This window comes from Manis javanica, chromosome 14 (genome assembly GCF_040802235.1).
Source record: "Manis javanica isolate MJ-LG chromosome 14, MJ_LKY, whole genome shotgun sequence".
Taxonomy (NCBI): domain Eukaryota; kingdom Metazoa; phylum Chordata; class Mammalia; order Pholidota; family Manidae; genus Manis; species Manis javanica.
This window is the reverse complement of record NC_133169.1, coordinates 61,532,767-61,547,680: the sequence shown is the minus strand read 5'-3', so window position 1 is coordinate 61,547,680 and position 14,914 is coordinate 61,532,767. Positions and strand designations below refer to the sequence as shown.

The 14,914-nt window shown below is 36.7% G+C and overlaps 1 protein-coding gene across 2 annotated transcripts in view; it reads left to right on the top strand.

Annotated features, from left to right (window-relative positions):
- Positions 1–1,551: 1,551 nt before the first annotated feature.
- Positions 1,552–14,914, top strand: part of SNX2 (sorting nexin 2) — a 47,904-nt gene continuing 34,541 nt past the window's right edge. For both annotated transcript variants that reach the window (XM_037005223.2, XM_017658179.3), the window contains exon 1: positions 1,552–1,710. In XM_037005223.2, the coding sequence (XP_036861118.1) occupies positions 1,603–1,710 (108 nt within the window). In that variant the 5' untranslated portion in view covers positions 1,552–1,602. The remainder of the gene's footprint in view (positions 1,711–14,914) is intronic.

The window sequence follows — 14,914 nt, the reverse complement described above, 5'->3', positions numbered from 1 at the left end:
GTCCCCAGAATAGTTCTTGACCATCATCAACAACCAATCCACAAGCCTTCTCAATGGACTAAACTCCTATCCCTGAACTCCCCCCAACCCTTCATGTTAGCCAACCTCCTTTATCTGTAGCCAATGTAAATTTAAACAATTTACTTTCCTTGAGAACGTCTTGTAAATGACCCCTATTTCTTAAGTCTGGTGATAAGTTGTTTTTGTTAACTGGCCTTGCTGCTGGGGATCCTGTTCTACTCCTTTTCCTGACTGTAAAGGGTCAATCAAACCTTTTATTTCAGAGATCTCTGTCTCGATGAAGTTTTTCATTTGTCAGTAATGACAATTGGTCCATGCATCAAATTCACCCATTCAACATTTGGACCTTGGTATATAACTTAAATTCATCATGTTTTGGGTTGATGCTTCTTCATAATAATCATAGGAAATTAGAAATTTAGGGGATTGGAGAAATCCTAGGGACTAGAACAACCTTGTTCCCATGCATTGCATGTTTATTAAAAAAAAACACAAAAAAACGTGGGATGCTAAATTTTCCATGTAGCCGTTAGAATCCAGGTCTTGTAACTCCCAGGCCAGTGAGGGCTGAGTGTGTAGTTAATTTGTAAAGAATCCCTGTTAAGCTTTTTTTTTTCCTCCAGCAAAATTATAACCTCAGGTTGCTATTTGCAATATCCCCTTTTATTTCTCCACAAACATACTTTGCATTAGCACAGCACTCTATAGCTTTCAGAATACTTTCACACATTTTCTCATTTGATCCTGACAATAATCCTGCACAGAGAAGTAAGTGAAGGGTTAATAACATTCCCATTTTACTGTTAAGGAAATTAAAGCTGGAAGTTTTCAAGAAAACTGCCCATGATAAAGAGCTAGTAATTGATAGAGGGACTTGAATATGGCACTCTTACCAAAACCCACTTATTTACCTAATTGTCATTTTTTTTTTCAGACTCTTCATTGAGGACAATATTGTGTGGCTCATAATGAAATTGCAGTAAACTTCAGACAACGTATTATTCAGGGCTTTTTTTTTTGGTTTCTAGAGCTGCATTGTCCAATTGGTAGCCTCTAGCCTATGTGGGTAACAGACTTAAATTCATTAATATCCTCAGTTTCTCAGTCACACTAGTCACCTTTCAAGTGCTCAGTGGCCAGACGTGGCCCGTCGCTACAGTGATACAGAATATTTCCATCATGCCAGGAAGTCGAGTTGGACAGCCTAGAGATTTAAGAGCGATGTCTCCCTTCCGCCAGTTCTCAGTCTTGCCCTCAGCCTGTATATAATCCAAGACCAAAGACTGGTCCCCACGTTCTTCCACTTTCCAAAGATTTTTAAATGGTAATGCCAACGGAAATCGTCTGACCCAGTCTCTTGCTAAGGTGTGATAACAGAAGTCCAAGTTCTTGCACAAAGGTCAGCACAGCAAGCGGGCGGTGAGAAGAAGCCAGCGACCCAGACACGGAGGCGAACGCGGCGGCAGAGGGGCGGGGCCGCGGGGGGCGGGGAGCCGGGCGGCCGGCGCACCGGCCCCGCCGTGCGTGCTCACGTGACAGGGCCGTCCGGCCCCGCTCGCGCAGTCGTCCGGGCGAGCGAAGATGGCGGCCGAGAGGGAACCTCCTCCGCTGGGGGACGGGAAGCCCACCGACTTTGAGGAGCTGGAGGAAGGAGAAGACTTGTTCACCAGCACTGTCTCCACCCTAGAGGTGAGACCGCGTCGCCGTGCGCGCTGCGCTCCGCTGCTGCCAAGCGTCTCACCTTTAGGTGCTTTTCCCCGTCCCGACTTGTCCTCCCCACCCCTCGGGTTTGCAAGGACCTGGTCAGGGCGACACCTGTGACGCGCGGGCCCCAGCTCGCGCACCTGCCCTTGGGCTGCAGCTTGAGCTGGGCGGCCGGGCCTCCTCAGGAGAGCAGCCGGCCGGCCTGGGACTTCAGAGAAGCTGGGACCGAACGGAGCATCGTAGCCCTTTACCCGCTCAGCTGGCCCTGCGCGGTGCCACTCGCACCTCTTCTGGCAGACAGAGGAGCTCTGGCGCCGGCTTCCAGTACACCTCGCCGCCCTCCGCGGAGACCTCCGCAGCCCCTTTGGAGAGGGGCTTGCAGTTCCCTTCCCACGGAGGGGGTGCCCCTGTCGGGGGGTTGCAGGGAAGTGAGCGCTGAGTGGCCGAGGCTCTGTAGGGAGCGCGTGGGTGCACCTTCTCCAGCCACAGCCCTTCGAGCACTGTTAGTTCCCCTGGAGGGAAGTACTTCTGTTTTGAACTGTTGGTAACTGCATTTGATGGGTTTGTTTGTCTTCTTTAGTTACTATTCTTTTTAAGGATCGGAGTGTTTATACAACACAAAGTTGAAGGAGGGAGTAATCCAGGAAACTGCTGGGAATTTTTTTTTTAACGTTACCAGGGGAGAAATAACAGATCCTCGCACCCCTTTCCTGTCTTCTCGCATGATCAGCGATCTCTGAAGTTGAGTGTTCTTGTTTTTTGTCAAAGGAAACACTCTTTTATGAACTTAACTGTACTGGGCCTTCTATATCCAGTGTATGTTTGAATTGCTTTGTGTTTGATGGGGGTACACACACTTCATAGTCCAATTTTAAATGTGCGAAAGTATAAGCAAATTTCCCAGAGGATCGTTTATCTCTAGCTGTACTTGAAAAGTGCTTTTTAGTAAGCTTTCTTGGCTTGTCCAACTTTGCACCAAGTAAGTTGGAAATTACTGAAAAATACCCATTATCTGAAATTCAGTTACCTGAACCTGGGAGCTTCGGGAACCGTTGTTAAGTACTGACCACATTCTACTAATTGTGTGTGCAGGTACCTGCTCAAACCCCATCTCCCCTCAGATTATGTGCTTATTGGGGCTAGGAAAAATAAATTGATCATCATTGTGTTCCTTACAAAATCTTGAACATCTAGATTTAGTAACTACTGCTGGATTAAAACCATCTTCCTAAGAATTAGTAAAAATTGTCTTCATAACAGATTACCTTTTGGGGTTAATATGGTTTTAGCCTTTTGTACATACTATACAACTACCTTAAGATGCATTGAAAGTAGTGTCTATTCATTATCCTAAAACCTATATTCCCTTTGACGGCTGTATATTTTATGCCAGCAAGGATCAGAACTAATTTGATTTACTTAGTGCAAACTAGAATGCTGTGAGCATTAAGCATTCTCTTAATTTTAGATTTGAATAAAAGGAACTATAGTCTGTTTTCCATTTGGAATAGACTTTGTAATAAGGTATTTGAGGTGTTTTTTTCCTTCTTCAGTAAAAGTCTATAGAAGTTTTGAATACATGTATCTTGGTTAGTGCACTGTGGAAGTTGTAAATGTTGGTTTTGATTGTTCATCTAAACTGTATTTCATAAACTCACTCATTCAGGTTATTTTATTGTAGTTTAACCGTGAGATTTGTAAATTCAGAATTTTTTTTTTCTTTTCTTTTCAAACAATTTGGGGAAGGGTATGTGGCAGTATTTCTTAGTACACCAAAAACTAAAGAAATGTTCTTCCAGTGCTCTGGAACTTTTGTTTTAAATAGAACTTCTCAAAACTTGAGAATGGAGGAGACACCACAGAATTCTTGTTTAGAATGCAGATGCCTTTGCCTCCATGGACTCTGCATGTTTAATTAGCTTTCTAAATCATTGCTTTTCAAATTTTATACATAAGTTAACCAGGGATCTTGTTAAAGTGCAAAATCTAATTCTCTGGCGCTGGGATAAGCCCGCTATTACTCAGTTTTAACAAACTCTCCTCCTGACTTTCCTGGTCCATAGACAACAATGAGTTGCAAAGCCCCAGATAATTCTGATGCATATCATCTGCTTTGAGTAGTTATTACCTACTCTGTAAATTAAAGTAAGACATACAAATTATTGTCTTTAGTTTGTTTTTTTTTTAAGAGTTTTAAAAATTATTTTACTCATGTAGAAACTTTTACTTTGAGGGCATTTGGAGGGAAAAAAAATCCACTGAAATCTGTAAGTGAAAATCAGATTATAGACAGCTTCACAGTCATAATTGTTAAGCTTGTGATGACTATACATACATCTTAGTGCATTTGTGTATTTTTAATGCAATATAAATAACTTTCCTTTCAAAATTAAAAGCTGTCACATAAAGCTATATTCTGAAAAGATATTTAAAACTCTATTCCATGTTTCTGTTGTGACTATGAAACAGTGGTAGGAGGCTTGTCTGGGAGCAGGGAAAAGAATGATAAGGGAAAAAAATCTGGCAAAAGCTTATTTTTTGGTACCTGAGAGGCAAGGCTTGTTTAGGAATACTGCTTTTACCTTAAATGATACAATCCTAAGCTCAGGAAGTACTTAACCCTAAAGCAACATGGAATAGTATGTAAACAAAAATAAAACCAGGAAAGTTATATGTCCTTTTTAAAAATAGCTTTATTTATATATAATTCACATACTGTACAAGTCACCCATTTAATGTGTATAATTTAGTGGTTTTTAGTATATTTGCAAATATGTGCAGCCTTCACCAGTTTTAGAACATTTTTATCACCTCAAAAAAGAAACCTCTACCCTTTCACTATCATCCCATCCTCACCTCCACTCCCCAAACCTACCTACCTCTAACCTGGAGCATCCACTAATTTACTTTCTGTCTCACTAGGCTTCCCTATTCTGGACTTTATATGAATGAAATCATGTAATATGTGGTCTTTTGTAACTGACTTTTTTCACTTAGCATAATGATTTCGAAGTCTGTACTTAATAATTTTTTTATACCTGAATAATATTCCATTGTATGGCTGTACCACATTTTGTTTATCCATTCATCAGTTGATGGATGTATGTGTTGTTTTCACGTTTAGCTATTATGAATATTGCTGCAGTAAACATTCATGTACAAATAGAATTGCTGGGTAATATGGTAATTCTGCATTTAATCATTTTAAGAATTGTCAGAATGGTTTCCCACAGAAAGTATTTTACATTCCTGTGTGTGAGGGTACCAGTTTCTCTACATCTGCAGCAAAACTTGTTATTATCTAACTTTTTGATTATCCTAATCGATGTGAAGTGGTATCCCAGTATGGTTTTCATTGCATTTTCCTGATGACTAATGATGTCGCACATCTTTTCATGTGCTTATTAGCCATTTGAGTATGTTCTTTTGAGAGATGTCTATTCAGATCTTACCTCATTTTTAAATTGGCTTGGCTTTTTATTACTGAGTTATAAAAATTCTTTATGTGTTCTAGATAATAAGTTCCTTATCAGATACATGATCTGCAAATATTTTCACCCATTCTGTGGGTTGTCTTTTCATGTTCTTGATGGTGTTCTTTGAATCAAATTTTTAAAAATTTTTATGAAATTCATTTTATCTATTGTTTTGTTGCTCCTCCTTTCAATGTCCTATCTTAGAATGCCCTGCCAAATCCAATGTTATAAAGATTTATATCTGTGTTTTCTTCTAAAAGTCTAATCGTTTTTGGCTCTTACATTTAGATCTTTGACCTGTTTTGAATTAATTCTTGTATTGTATGTGGTGTGAGATAAGGATTCATCTTCATTCTTTTGCATGTGGCAGTCCAGTTGTCACAAGCACCATTGGAAGAAAAGACTATTCTTTCCCCATTGAATGGTCTTGGCACCTTTGTGGAAAACCACTTGAACATAGATGTTTACACCTAGTTATTGTACTGACTTCAGGTCTAACTACAAACTTGAAGCTAAGATGAAGACACAGTTTCCCTAGCACTGTCACATGATAGAGTTTATAGAGCATTTCAAATGAAATTTCCAGATGGAAGGCTCACAGGTCTTCAAATTCCTTTCCTACCATGTAACCTCATGCTGTATGTAAGTGCTTAAAAGATACTGTATTGGTTGACTTCAGTAAATACTTCAGCATTTACTCTGTCACACTGTTTAGATGATAACGAGAGTGCAAATATCAGCAAAATACAAGTCTTTGTGAACAGAAAATCTCCAGGGGAGACAAAAAGGCATGTACAGAGAACTCAGACTGTGTTTATACAATCTGAAAACACCAGTTTTCATTGAAAATACCAGTGAAATTGGGGAGATTCTAATTCCTATCAATGTTCTTGACACACAGTAAATGAAACGAAGTGTTTCTGTTGTCTGGTAGAAGCTTGTTCAGGAGGTAATAATTAAGAGAGACCTTGAAGGAATTGAGTGAAATTTCAAAGTGGGAGAATGGCAAGAGTCACTTAAAGATCAGTCCATATTCTAGGGAACCATAAGTAATTCAAGTGGCTGAATACACGATGTTAAAAGGTCTACTATGTAGTGAGATTATGAAGTGCTTTGAAATGGTTATGTAAGTGGTGAGAGTTATGGTATATTTGCATGCCCGTAACAAGATTACCTAGAAAGGTTAACATGCTAGAGGGGTAGCTTTGAGCAGGAGGTATCATTGGTAGGTTGATGAGTTAGAATTTTAAGTCTGAAGTTTAAGGCCCCAAGAAGGAAAATGCAAGTAACAAAAGAAGAGAGGGAAATTGATGCAATAACATTAAAAAGAAAAACATTTTAAGACATAATGCCTACCTGTCTTCAGGTGATTGTTAGAAAGAATTACAAGTTTATTTCAGTTGGATATATGATACACCAGTGAAGATAACATCAGGCACCTAGAAATGCTGGATGGACTAGAAACGTAGATTTGGGAGTCTGCCATAAATTTACTGAATGATGACACTGAGACCCCTGTTCTTACAGAAGGCATGTACCAAACAGGAGTCAGTGTAATAACCACAGCTGTGTGAGCAGATACCTGCAACGCCAGGGGATACATGTGTAATTGCAATACATCCAGTACAGAAATAGTATAGAAGAATTTTATAAGAACTTAATTATATAGAGATGATCTCTGAAAGTTGGTGACATTATCAAGAGAGAGTGAGTAGAATAAAACAGGATTCTTAATAAAGAGGAACTAAAGTGTAATACCTATTGTCCAAAACAACAGGTAACAAGATACAACTTGTTTCGTTGATTTTGTTTCCTAATCTGTAAGTAGGCCTCCAACATCAAATTTATTACATTAAAAAAAAATTCATTATTAATTGCCTATATTTCAGAGAAAAAACTTTGTGACCAGATATTTAAAGGCAGCATGCCAATATATTTCTTGCCATAAAAGTCCCTTTAATATCAACTTTTTTCCATATTCAGAGAGTCATGCTTTGTATTTTTTTATTGAATGTTTGAATCTTAAAGCTATCCCCAAGGAACTTGGTCTCTGGTCAGGTTTCCATTCACAGCATCTGTGAAATCTAATAAAATTATAAGATTTGAAGGAAGGAAGGAGGGAATGTAGGAATGAAAGACACTGTCAAGCTCTTTTCCAAAGTGGCTATATCATTTTGCATTACTATCAGCAAAGAATGAGAATTACAGTTGTTTCACATCTTTTTCCACACTTGTTTGGTGAGCTTGGAACTGGCTTATACTGACTCAAGAAACTGTTAAATTTTCAGGAATTTTGTAAGCTGGTTAGTAAACATAGCCATTGTTAAAAATTAAATTATGTGAACTTATAATTAAGTAGCATTAAAAATAAAGGTAATATTTAATAAAGTTTATTTTGATAACATTAAAAATAAAGGTAATATTTTACAATTTAATATTAAAACTTCACTTCCTAATTCCTTTACTATGTTTTACCATTTCCTGTGTTCTTGAGGTCCTATGTCTATTGAATCTGTGTGATGGAATATTCCCAGTTCCACATTTACTGAGGGGTAATCAGTCACAACAGGCATGCTTATGCAGCAGAAATAGCAAAAGCTAAAAACCAGGGTCTTCTTTCCCAAAGACCTCGTTGCTAAACATTTACCAGCACGTAATTGATTTTTAGCCCTTTGAACACGTGTGTAGTGTTATCTGATTGTGGTTTTAATATGTATTTCCGGATGAATAATGTTGCTGAGAATCTTTTCATGTATATATTCATCATCTATCTGAAAATTACCCTCTTTGGTGGTGTCCTTTCACATCTTTTGCCCATTTTAAAACCTGAGTTTCCTTACTGCATTTCGAGAATTCTTCACGTATTCTAAGTTCACATCTTTTCCAGATATGTGTTTTGCCGGTAGTTTTTCTAGTCTGTAGTTTGCCTCTTAATGTTGTTAGCTGTATCTCACAGAGCAGAAGTTTATTATTTTAGTGAAGTTCAAGTTATCCGTTCTGTTTTCATTGACAGTACTTTAGATGTCACTTATGAAAACTTTTGCTAATGTTAACCCTAGGTGACTAACGATTTGCTTATGTTTTCTTCTAGAAATTTTATAGTTTTAGCTTTTAAATTTGGGCCTCAGATTCAACTTGAGTTTGAGATTATTGAAGGATAATCATGTTAAGTTTTGTTTTATGGCTCAAAATATGGTCTGTCATGGTAAATACTATGGGTGCACTTGAATGTGTATAGTCTGATTTGCGGTGGAGTGTTCTATAAATGTTAATAAGTCAAGTTGGTTGATTGTGTTTTTCAGTACACACAGCATCAGTGAATCTTAGATGCTTTATGCTAAGTTAAAGAAGCCTGACTGAAAAAGCTTCTCCACTGGGTTCTCTTTTCATCTTTGTCAAAATCTTTTGAGCATGTATATGTTGGTCTATTTCTGTACTCTACTCTGTTTTACTCATCTGCTGACTCTCCTTTTGCCAGTTGTTTGCTGTCTTGATTAGCGTAACTGAGTCTTGAAATTGAGTAGTGTAAATCCACTGATATTCTTTTCAAAACTGTTTTGGCTATTCTAGTGCTTTGGCTTTTCTTTTCCATATAATTTTGGGATCTGTTTATTGATTTCTACAAAAAAGTCCTGCTGAGGTTCTAATTGGGATTGTCTGTTTTTTACTGTGTCTGTGGTATCTGTTGGTGAAAACCCTCCTTTTTCATTCCTGATAATGATGTTGGTAATTTGTGTCTGTTATTTGTATGCTTATTTATTCATTTATTTTCATCTTGCTAGAGCTTTGCCATTTTGGGGGAATGTTTTCCAAGAACCAGATTTTGTTTTCTTGATTTTTTTCTTTTGGCTTGTTTTTGTTTTTGAATTTCATTGATTTCTGCTCTTTATTTCCCTTACTCTGTTTACTTTATGTTTAATTTGCTCTTCCAGTTTCTTAGAACACAACTTTGGATCATTTGAAAGCTTTTTTTGAGTATTATTCTTTTAGCTCTATATTCTTCTATAAACACCACTTTAGTTGCACCCAACAAATTTCAATAATGTGTTTTTGTTTTCATTCAGTTTAAACTGTTTTCTAGTTTACCTTGTGTGACTTACTGTTTGACCAATAGGTTATTTAGAGAAGTATGTTAATTTCCAGAATTTGGACGTTTTCTAGGTAGCTTTCTGTTACTGATTTCTGGTTTAATTTAGTTGCAGTCAGAGAATGATTTGTGGTTAAAATTCTGTTAAATTTGTTAGGGATTGTCTGATAGCCCAAAATATGTTGATTGTGGTGAATAATCTGTGTGCACTTCAGTGTATTAGACTGACATTATTGTTGGAGGTTCTACAGATGTTAAGTCAAGTGGATTGATAGTATTTTCCAAGTCTTCTCTCTGAGTTCCTTGTTATCTATTTGTTTTATCAATTACCAAGAGTGTTGAAGTCTCCAAGATAATTGTAGATTTTTAATTTTTTATTGCTCCTTTTACTTCAGTTTTTCCTTCATGTATTTTGATGCTCTTTTAATTACACACATAGACATTTAGTATTGTTATTTTTTCTTGGTAAATTGATCCTTTTATCATAGGATATGCATCATTATTGCTGAAAGTACTCCTTGTTCTTAAGTTTATTTTATCTGATGTTATTGTAGCACTGAAGTTCTTTTGATTGTCTGCATGACATTTTTTCCCATTTTTTTAATCTATAGCTTTAAAAATAGGGTTTTTGTAGGCAGCATATTATGTGTTACTATTTTTATATCCAATCTGGCCACCTAATTGGTGTCCTCTTATTGGTGTATTTAGACTATTTACATTTAATGTAATTATTAGTGTGGTTACGCTAGATCTACCATTTTATATCTTCACTGCTTTATCATCTGTTTTTCCCTGTATTCTTTTTAATGTTTGTGTGTGTTCCATTTTAATTTATCTGTTGGATTTTTTATTTATTTTCCTTCTAGGTGTTGCTGTGTATATGTACACACACACACACACACACACACACACACACACACACACATATATACCCCTAACCATTTATAATCTGATTAGAGTTGATAGTGTAATTCTACAAATAAAATTCAGAGCCTTACAACCATATAGGACCATTTACCTTCCTTCCTTTACGTTATTACTTATGGTAATACATCATATGTATTACATCTCCATACATTGAAAACTTTACCAGTGTTATAATCTTTGCTTTCTCAGCAATTTTTTAATTAAATGTATTTTTGTTTTGTTTTGTTTTTCTTTAGCTGCTTGGATATTTTTTATGTTTAATTGGTTTTCAGTCATTTTTTATGATGTGGCTGCGGTGGTTTTCTCTGGCTAATCTATTTGGAGTTTCCTTGTTCCTGAATCTGTCAATTTACGTCTTTCACCTAATTTGGGAATTTTTTAAGCCATCATTTCTTGAATATTTTTTCTGCACTGCTTTCTTTCTAGAAGTCTAACGACATGAATGTTAAGCCTTTTGTGTTGACTCACAGGGCCCTGAGGGTCTGTACTTTTTTTTTCCCCCTCTCTGTGATTCAGATTGGATGTTTTATACCAACTTATCTTCAAGCTCACAGACTTTTTCTCTCAAGAATTGTAAAGGGTCTGGAATTTCACCCTCCTTGTAAGCTAACTAACTTTATCGTTGCTGGAAGAAGACACAGAAAAGAACTTCATTACTTGGTGTATAGTAAGCAGTATGAGTATCATGTTTGTGTCAGTTTTCCTTGCCCTTCTCTTGCCACTGTGCTGAGATGGGGGGGCGGTGGGTCCAGATCAGTGTTGCACCTGCCTTTGGTTTGTGTTATAGCTGAGGAACCCAAGCTTAGGGAACCCAAGTCACTTATAATAGGCTCTAAGTCTGCCTGTTGTTTATTTCAGAGATGTCATTTTTATGATTTTGGACAGTAAAAGACCTGTTCTTTGCTTGAAAAAGACATTTATCTTTTTCTTCTGAGGCTGTTCTCCAGAAACATAGGCTTCTCTCAGTTTTGGCTGCCTGTACTGTCACACAGTTTTGCTCAGTCTGGGCTATCCTTGCAGAAAAGCAGTGAAAGAAAAGAAAGAAAACACTAATGAGGATTTTTATCCCCTCCTTTTCAAACTATGGGTTCCCATACTTTCTTGGGTTTTTAGATGTCAGTGCTCTCACCACTATGGTGTCATGCAGCTAAACCGCCAGGTCTGGTCCCAGGGCAGGACCAGGAGAGATCATTGTAGGGCAGGAGGGTAGGCAAAAGGAGAAAGTCTTTTCCACCTACATTCTTTAGGTTGCAGGAGCCATATATTTTATAGCCAGATTTTTCTCAGTCACTGCTGCATACACTTCTATTGTAGTTCTGCAGTTGGTGCCATCTTGAGGAAAAGCTGAGAGATATAAGGAAAAATCATAAAGTTTGCTCTTGTAAGGATCATTTTTCCTATTTTTGACTCCCTACTCTGCTCACTATTATTTACATTTAGATCATTGTTTTTTTTTGTATTCTATCCAGAACTTGTAGTGTTAATCAGCGGGGGAGAGGGAAACTCTAGTAGGCTTCTTTAATCTTGGTTGGAATTTAAAGCACTGCTTTTTAATTAAAGCGATATTAGCAACAACTGTGGAAGATGTTATAAAAATAATCTAGTACACCACTGGGTCATCTGTAGGGGAAGAAAAAAATGTACATTTATTAAAAATACTAATGTCTTCCCAATTGCATATCTTGGATAGCTATAGTCCTGATTATCTAGAACCTGTGCTCCAAGCAAAGAAGCTATCCTTATGTGCCATCCATATTCCCTTCTGTCACTTCTTGCTTAGCAGCCATTCTATACTCTTTCCATCCAGTGGGTTCAGCTGTTGCACTCGCTAGGAAACTGAAATGGCATGGAGAGGCAGGGCAGAAATGATTCCTGACAGCCTCTAGTGACTACTGTGTGGCTGTCCCTGAACAGTGTGTGGCAGGGTACTCCAAACTGGGTGGATGGGCACCCACAGGAATGCTTCACAGTCTCCCCACAATGGGGTGACTGCTTCCACCACAGCCAGTACTGGAGTTGCCCACCCTCCACACCATTTCCATCCTGCCCTTCATTCTTGGGCTTTGAACTATGAGACAAAAGGGTCCTTTTTGTTATATAAGCATGTTGATTTTTCTTTCTCTAGTTTCTGTATCATAGAACTATGAATACCCAAGATAATAGTGTAATACAAGCTATGAATTAGGGTAAGAATATATTATAGATTGTAAATAGTCTCTAAATATTATAGCTTTTTGTGGTACTACTTTGAATAGCTATATATTTTAAAGAATTTAAGAGGGAAAAAATTCTTCTAGTTATTTGGTATTTACCGTTTCTGTTACTTTTCCTTTTTTAAGTATTCCCTCTTGTATAATTTTTCTTCGACATAGATCATTTTCTTCAGCATTTTTTAAGAGCAGGTCTGTTGATGAATTCTCTTATTTGTACTTCATCTGAAAACTATTTTGCCTCCATTTCTGAAGGATATTTTGCTGTTTGTGGAGTCCTGGGTCAATAGTTCTTTCTTTCACCACTTTCAAAGTGTTCTTCCACTGTTCTTTAAGCCTTCATGATTTCTGAAGAGAAATCCACAGTCATTTGAATTAGTGTCCTCCTGTAAAAAATGGGTTGTTTTGTCTCTAGCTACCTTCTCTTTTTTCCCCTATATCTTTTATTTTTAGCACTTTGATGATGATATGGATAGGTATAGTTTTGTTTTTATCCTCTGGGGTTTGCTGAGCTTCTTGAATTACTAATTTATGCCCTTCACCGAATTCAAAAATTTTCACCCACTATTCCCCTCTTTTTGCAGCAGTTTCATCTCTCCTTGAGACTCTAATGACTTGAGTGTTAGTTAGACTTTTTGATATTGTCCTACAGGTCCCTGGGACTTTGTTCATTTTTCTTTCTACCTGTTTTCTTTTTTCATTGTTAATTCATGTTGGATACTTGTATGGATTTATTTTCAAGTTCATTAACAATATCTTCTGTCTGTTAACACAGCTTCATTCTGATATTAAGTCCTGTGATAATTTCAGATAATTTTTTCAGTTCTGAAATTTTCATTTTTTTTTTTTTGTAATTTCATTTCAAATATATTTACCTTTACCTCATGGAGCAGTCAGAAAGGCCTTTAAAAGTTATTTGACTTACAACCTTCAACATGTGAGTTTTCTTGAGGTTGGCATCTGTTCATTGTCTTTTCCCTTGAGATTTGGTCATAAGTTTCATTTATGTAAGCATTAAATCAGGGCAACAAATTAATATTTAGTTTAAAATTGCATTTAATTTTTAAAATTTTCATTTTTATCTCTTTTAAAATAGATTAACTTCTTTTTTCTTAGTTTTCTAAAATTAAGATAGATTAATTTTTTTTCTATCAAGCAAGGTTGAGAAATGCAACAGGAACTCAGGTGACGATTTAAAATTTATGAAATAATAGGTTAAAATAGCAATTATCTAATGTTATTATATAGTTACATTTCATGTTATGTTTATATCTCATTATATAGACCAAAAATCCAAGGAAATCCATTATGTAACCATAGAAAAGTTAGTGTGCAGGTGGTATGACAATCCAGAGCTCCTGATTCCAAGAATATTTTGAAATTTTAAGGGTAGAAACCTTTGTTTAAAGCAAACTTGAGTGTTCATGTTATATGTAAGACCTTACTGTCTTACTCAGTACAAGTATATCTTATTTTCTCAGCAGAGATAAAGAGCAAAGAACATTTATTTTTAATAAATGTTAGGAAACTGGGTCGTATCTATAAGTATTTACTTTTCTCATATAATGGCATATTACTAGCATCTTTCTGAGTCAGTAAATGCCATTCTGCTACATTTTTTAAATGTAGCAGACTCTGTTTTTTAGGGCAGTTTTAAGTTCCCAGCAAAATTCAATGGAAGGTACAGAGATTTCCCATATACTGCCCCTCTACACGCGTTACCTATCCCTTATTATCAACATTCTACACCAGAGTGGTACCTTTGTTACAACTGATGAAACTTGTTAACACGTTTATAATCACCCAAAGGCCACAATTTACATTAGGGTTCAGTTTTGGTGGTGTAAATTTTGTGGGCTTGAAACAAATGTGTAATAACATATATCCACCCTTATAGTATTTACAGAGTTGTTTCACTTCCAAAAAATCCTCGGTGTTCTGCCTGTTCATCTCTCCCTCCCAAACCCATGAATCTTTTTACTGTCTTCATAGTTTTGTCTTTTCCAGAATGTTATATGGTTCCAGAATGTCAGACTTTTCAGACTGGCTTCTGTCACTTAGTAATATTCATTGACGTTTCCTGTGTGTCTCTTTATGGCTAAATAACTCATTTCCTTTTAGTGCTGAATAGTATTCCATTGTTTGGAATGTACCACAACTTATTTACCTGTTGACCCACTGAAGGACATCTTAGTTGCTTCCAAGTTTTGACAATTATAAAGAAGAAAGCTGCTGTAAACATCATGTGCAGGTTTTTGTATGGACATAAGTTTTCAACTCCTCTAGATTAATACTAAAGAGTGTGATTGCTGGACCATATAAGAGTATATTTAGGTTATAATAAACTGCCAAATTGTCTTTTGAAGGAGCTGTACTATTTTGCATTCCCATGCATTGAAAGTTGAGAGAATGAGTGTTCCTATTGCTCCACGTCCTTCCCAGCATTTGGTGCTGTCAGTGTTCTATATTTTGAGCATTCTAATAGATGT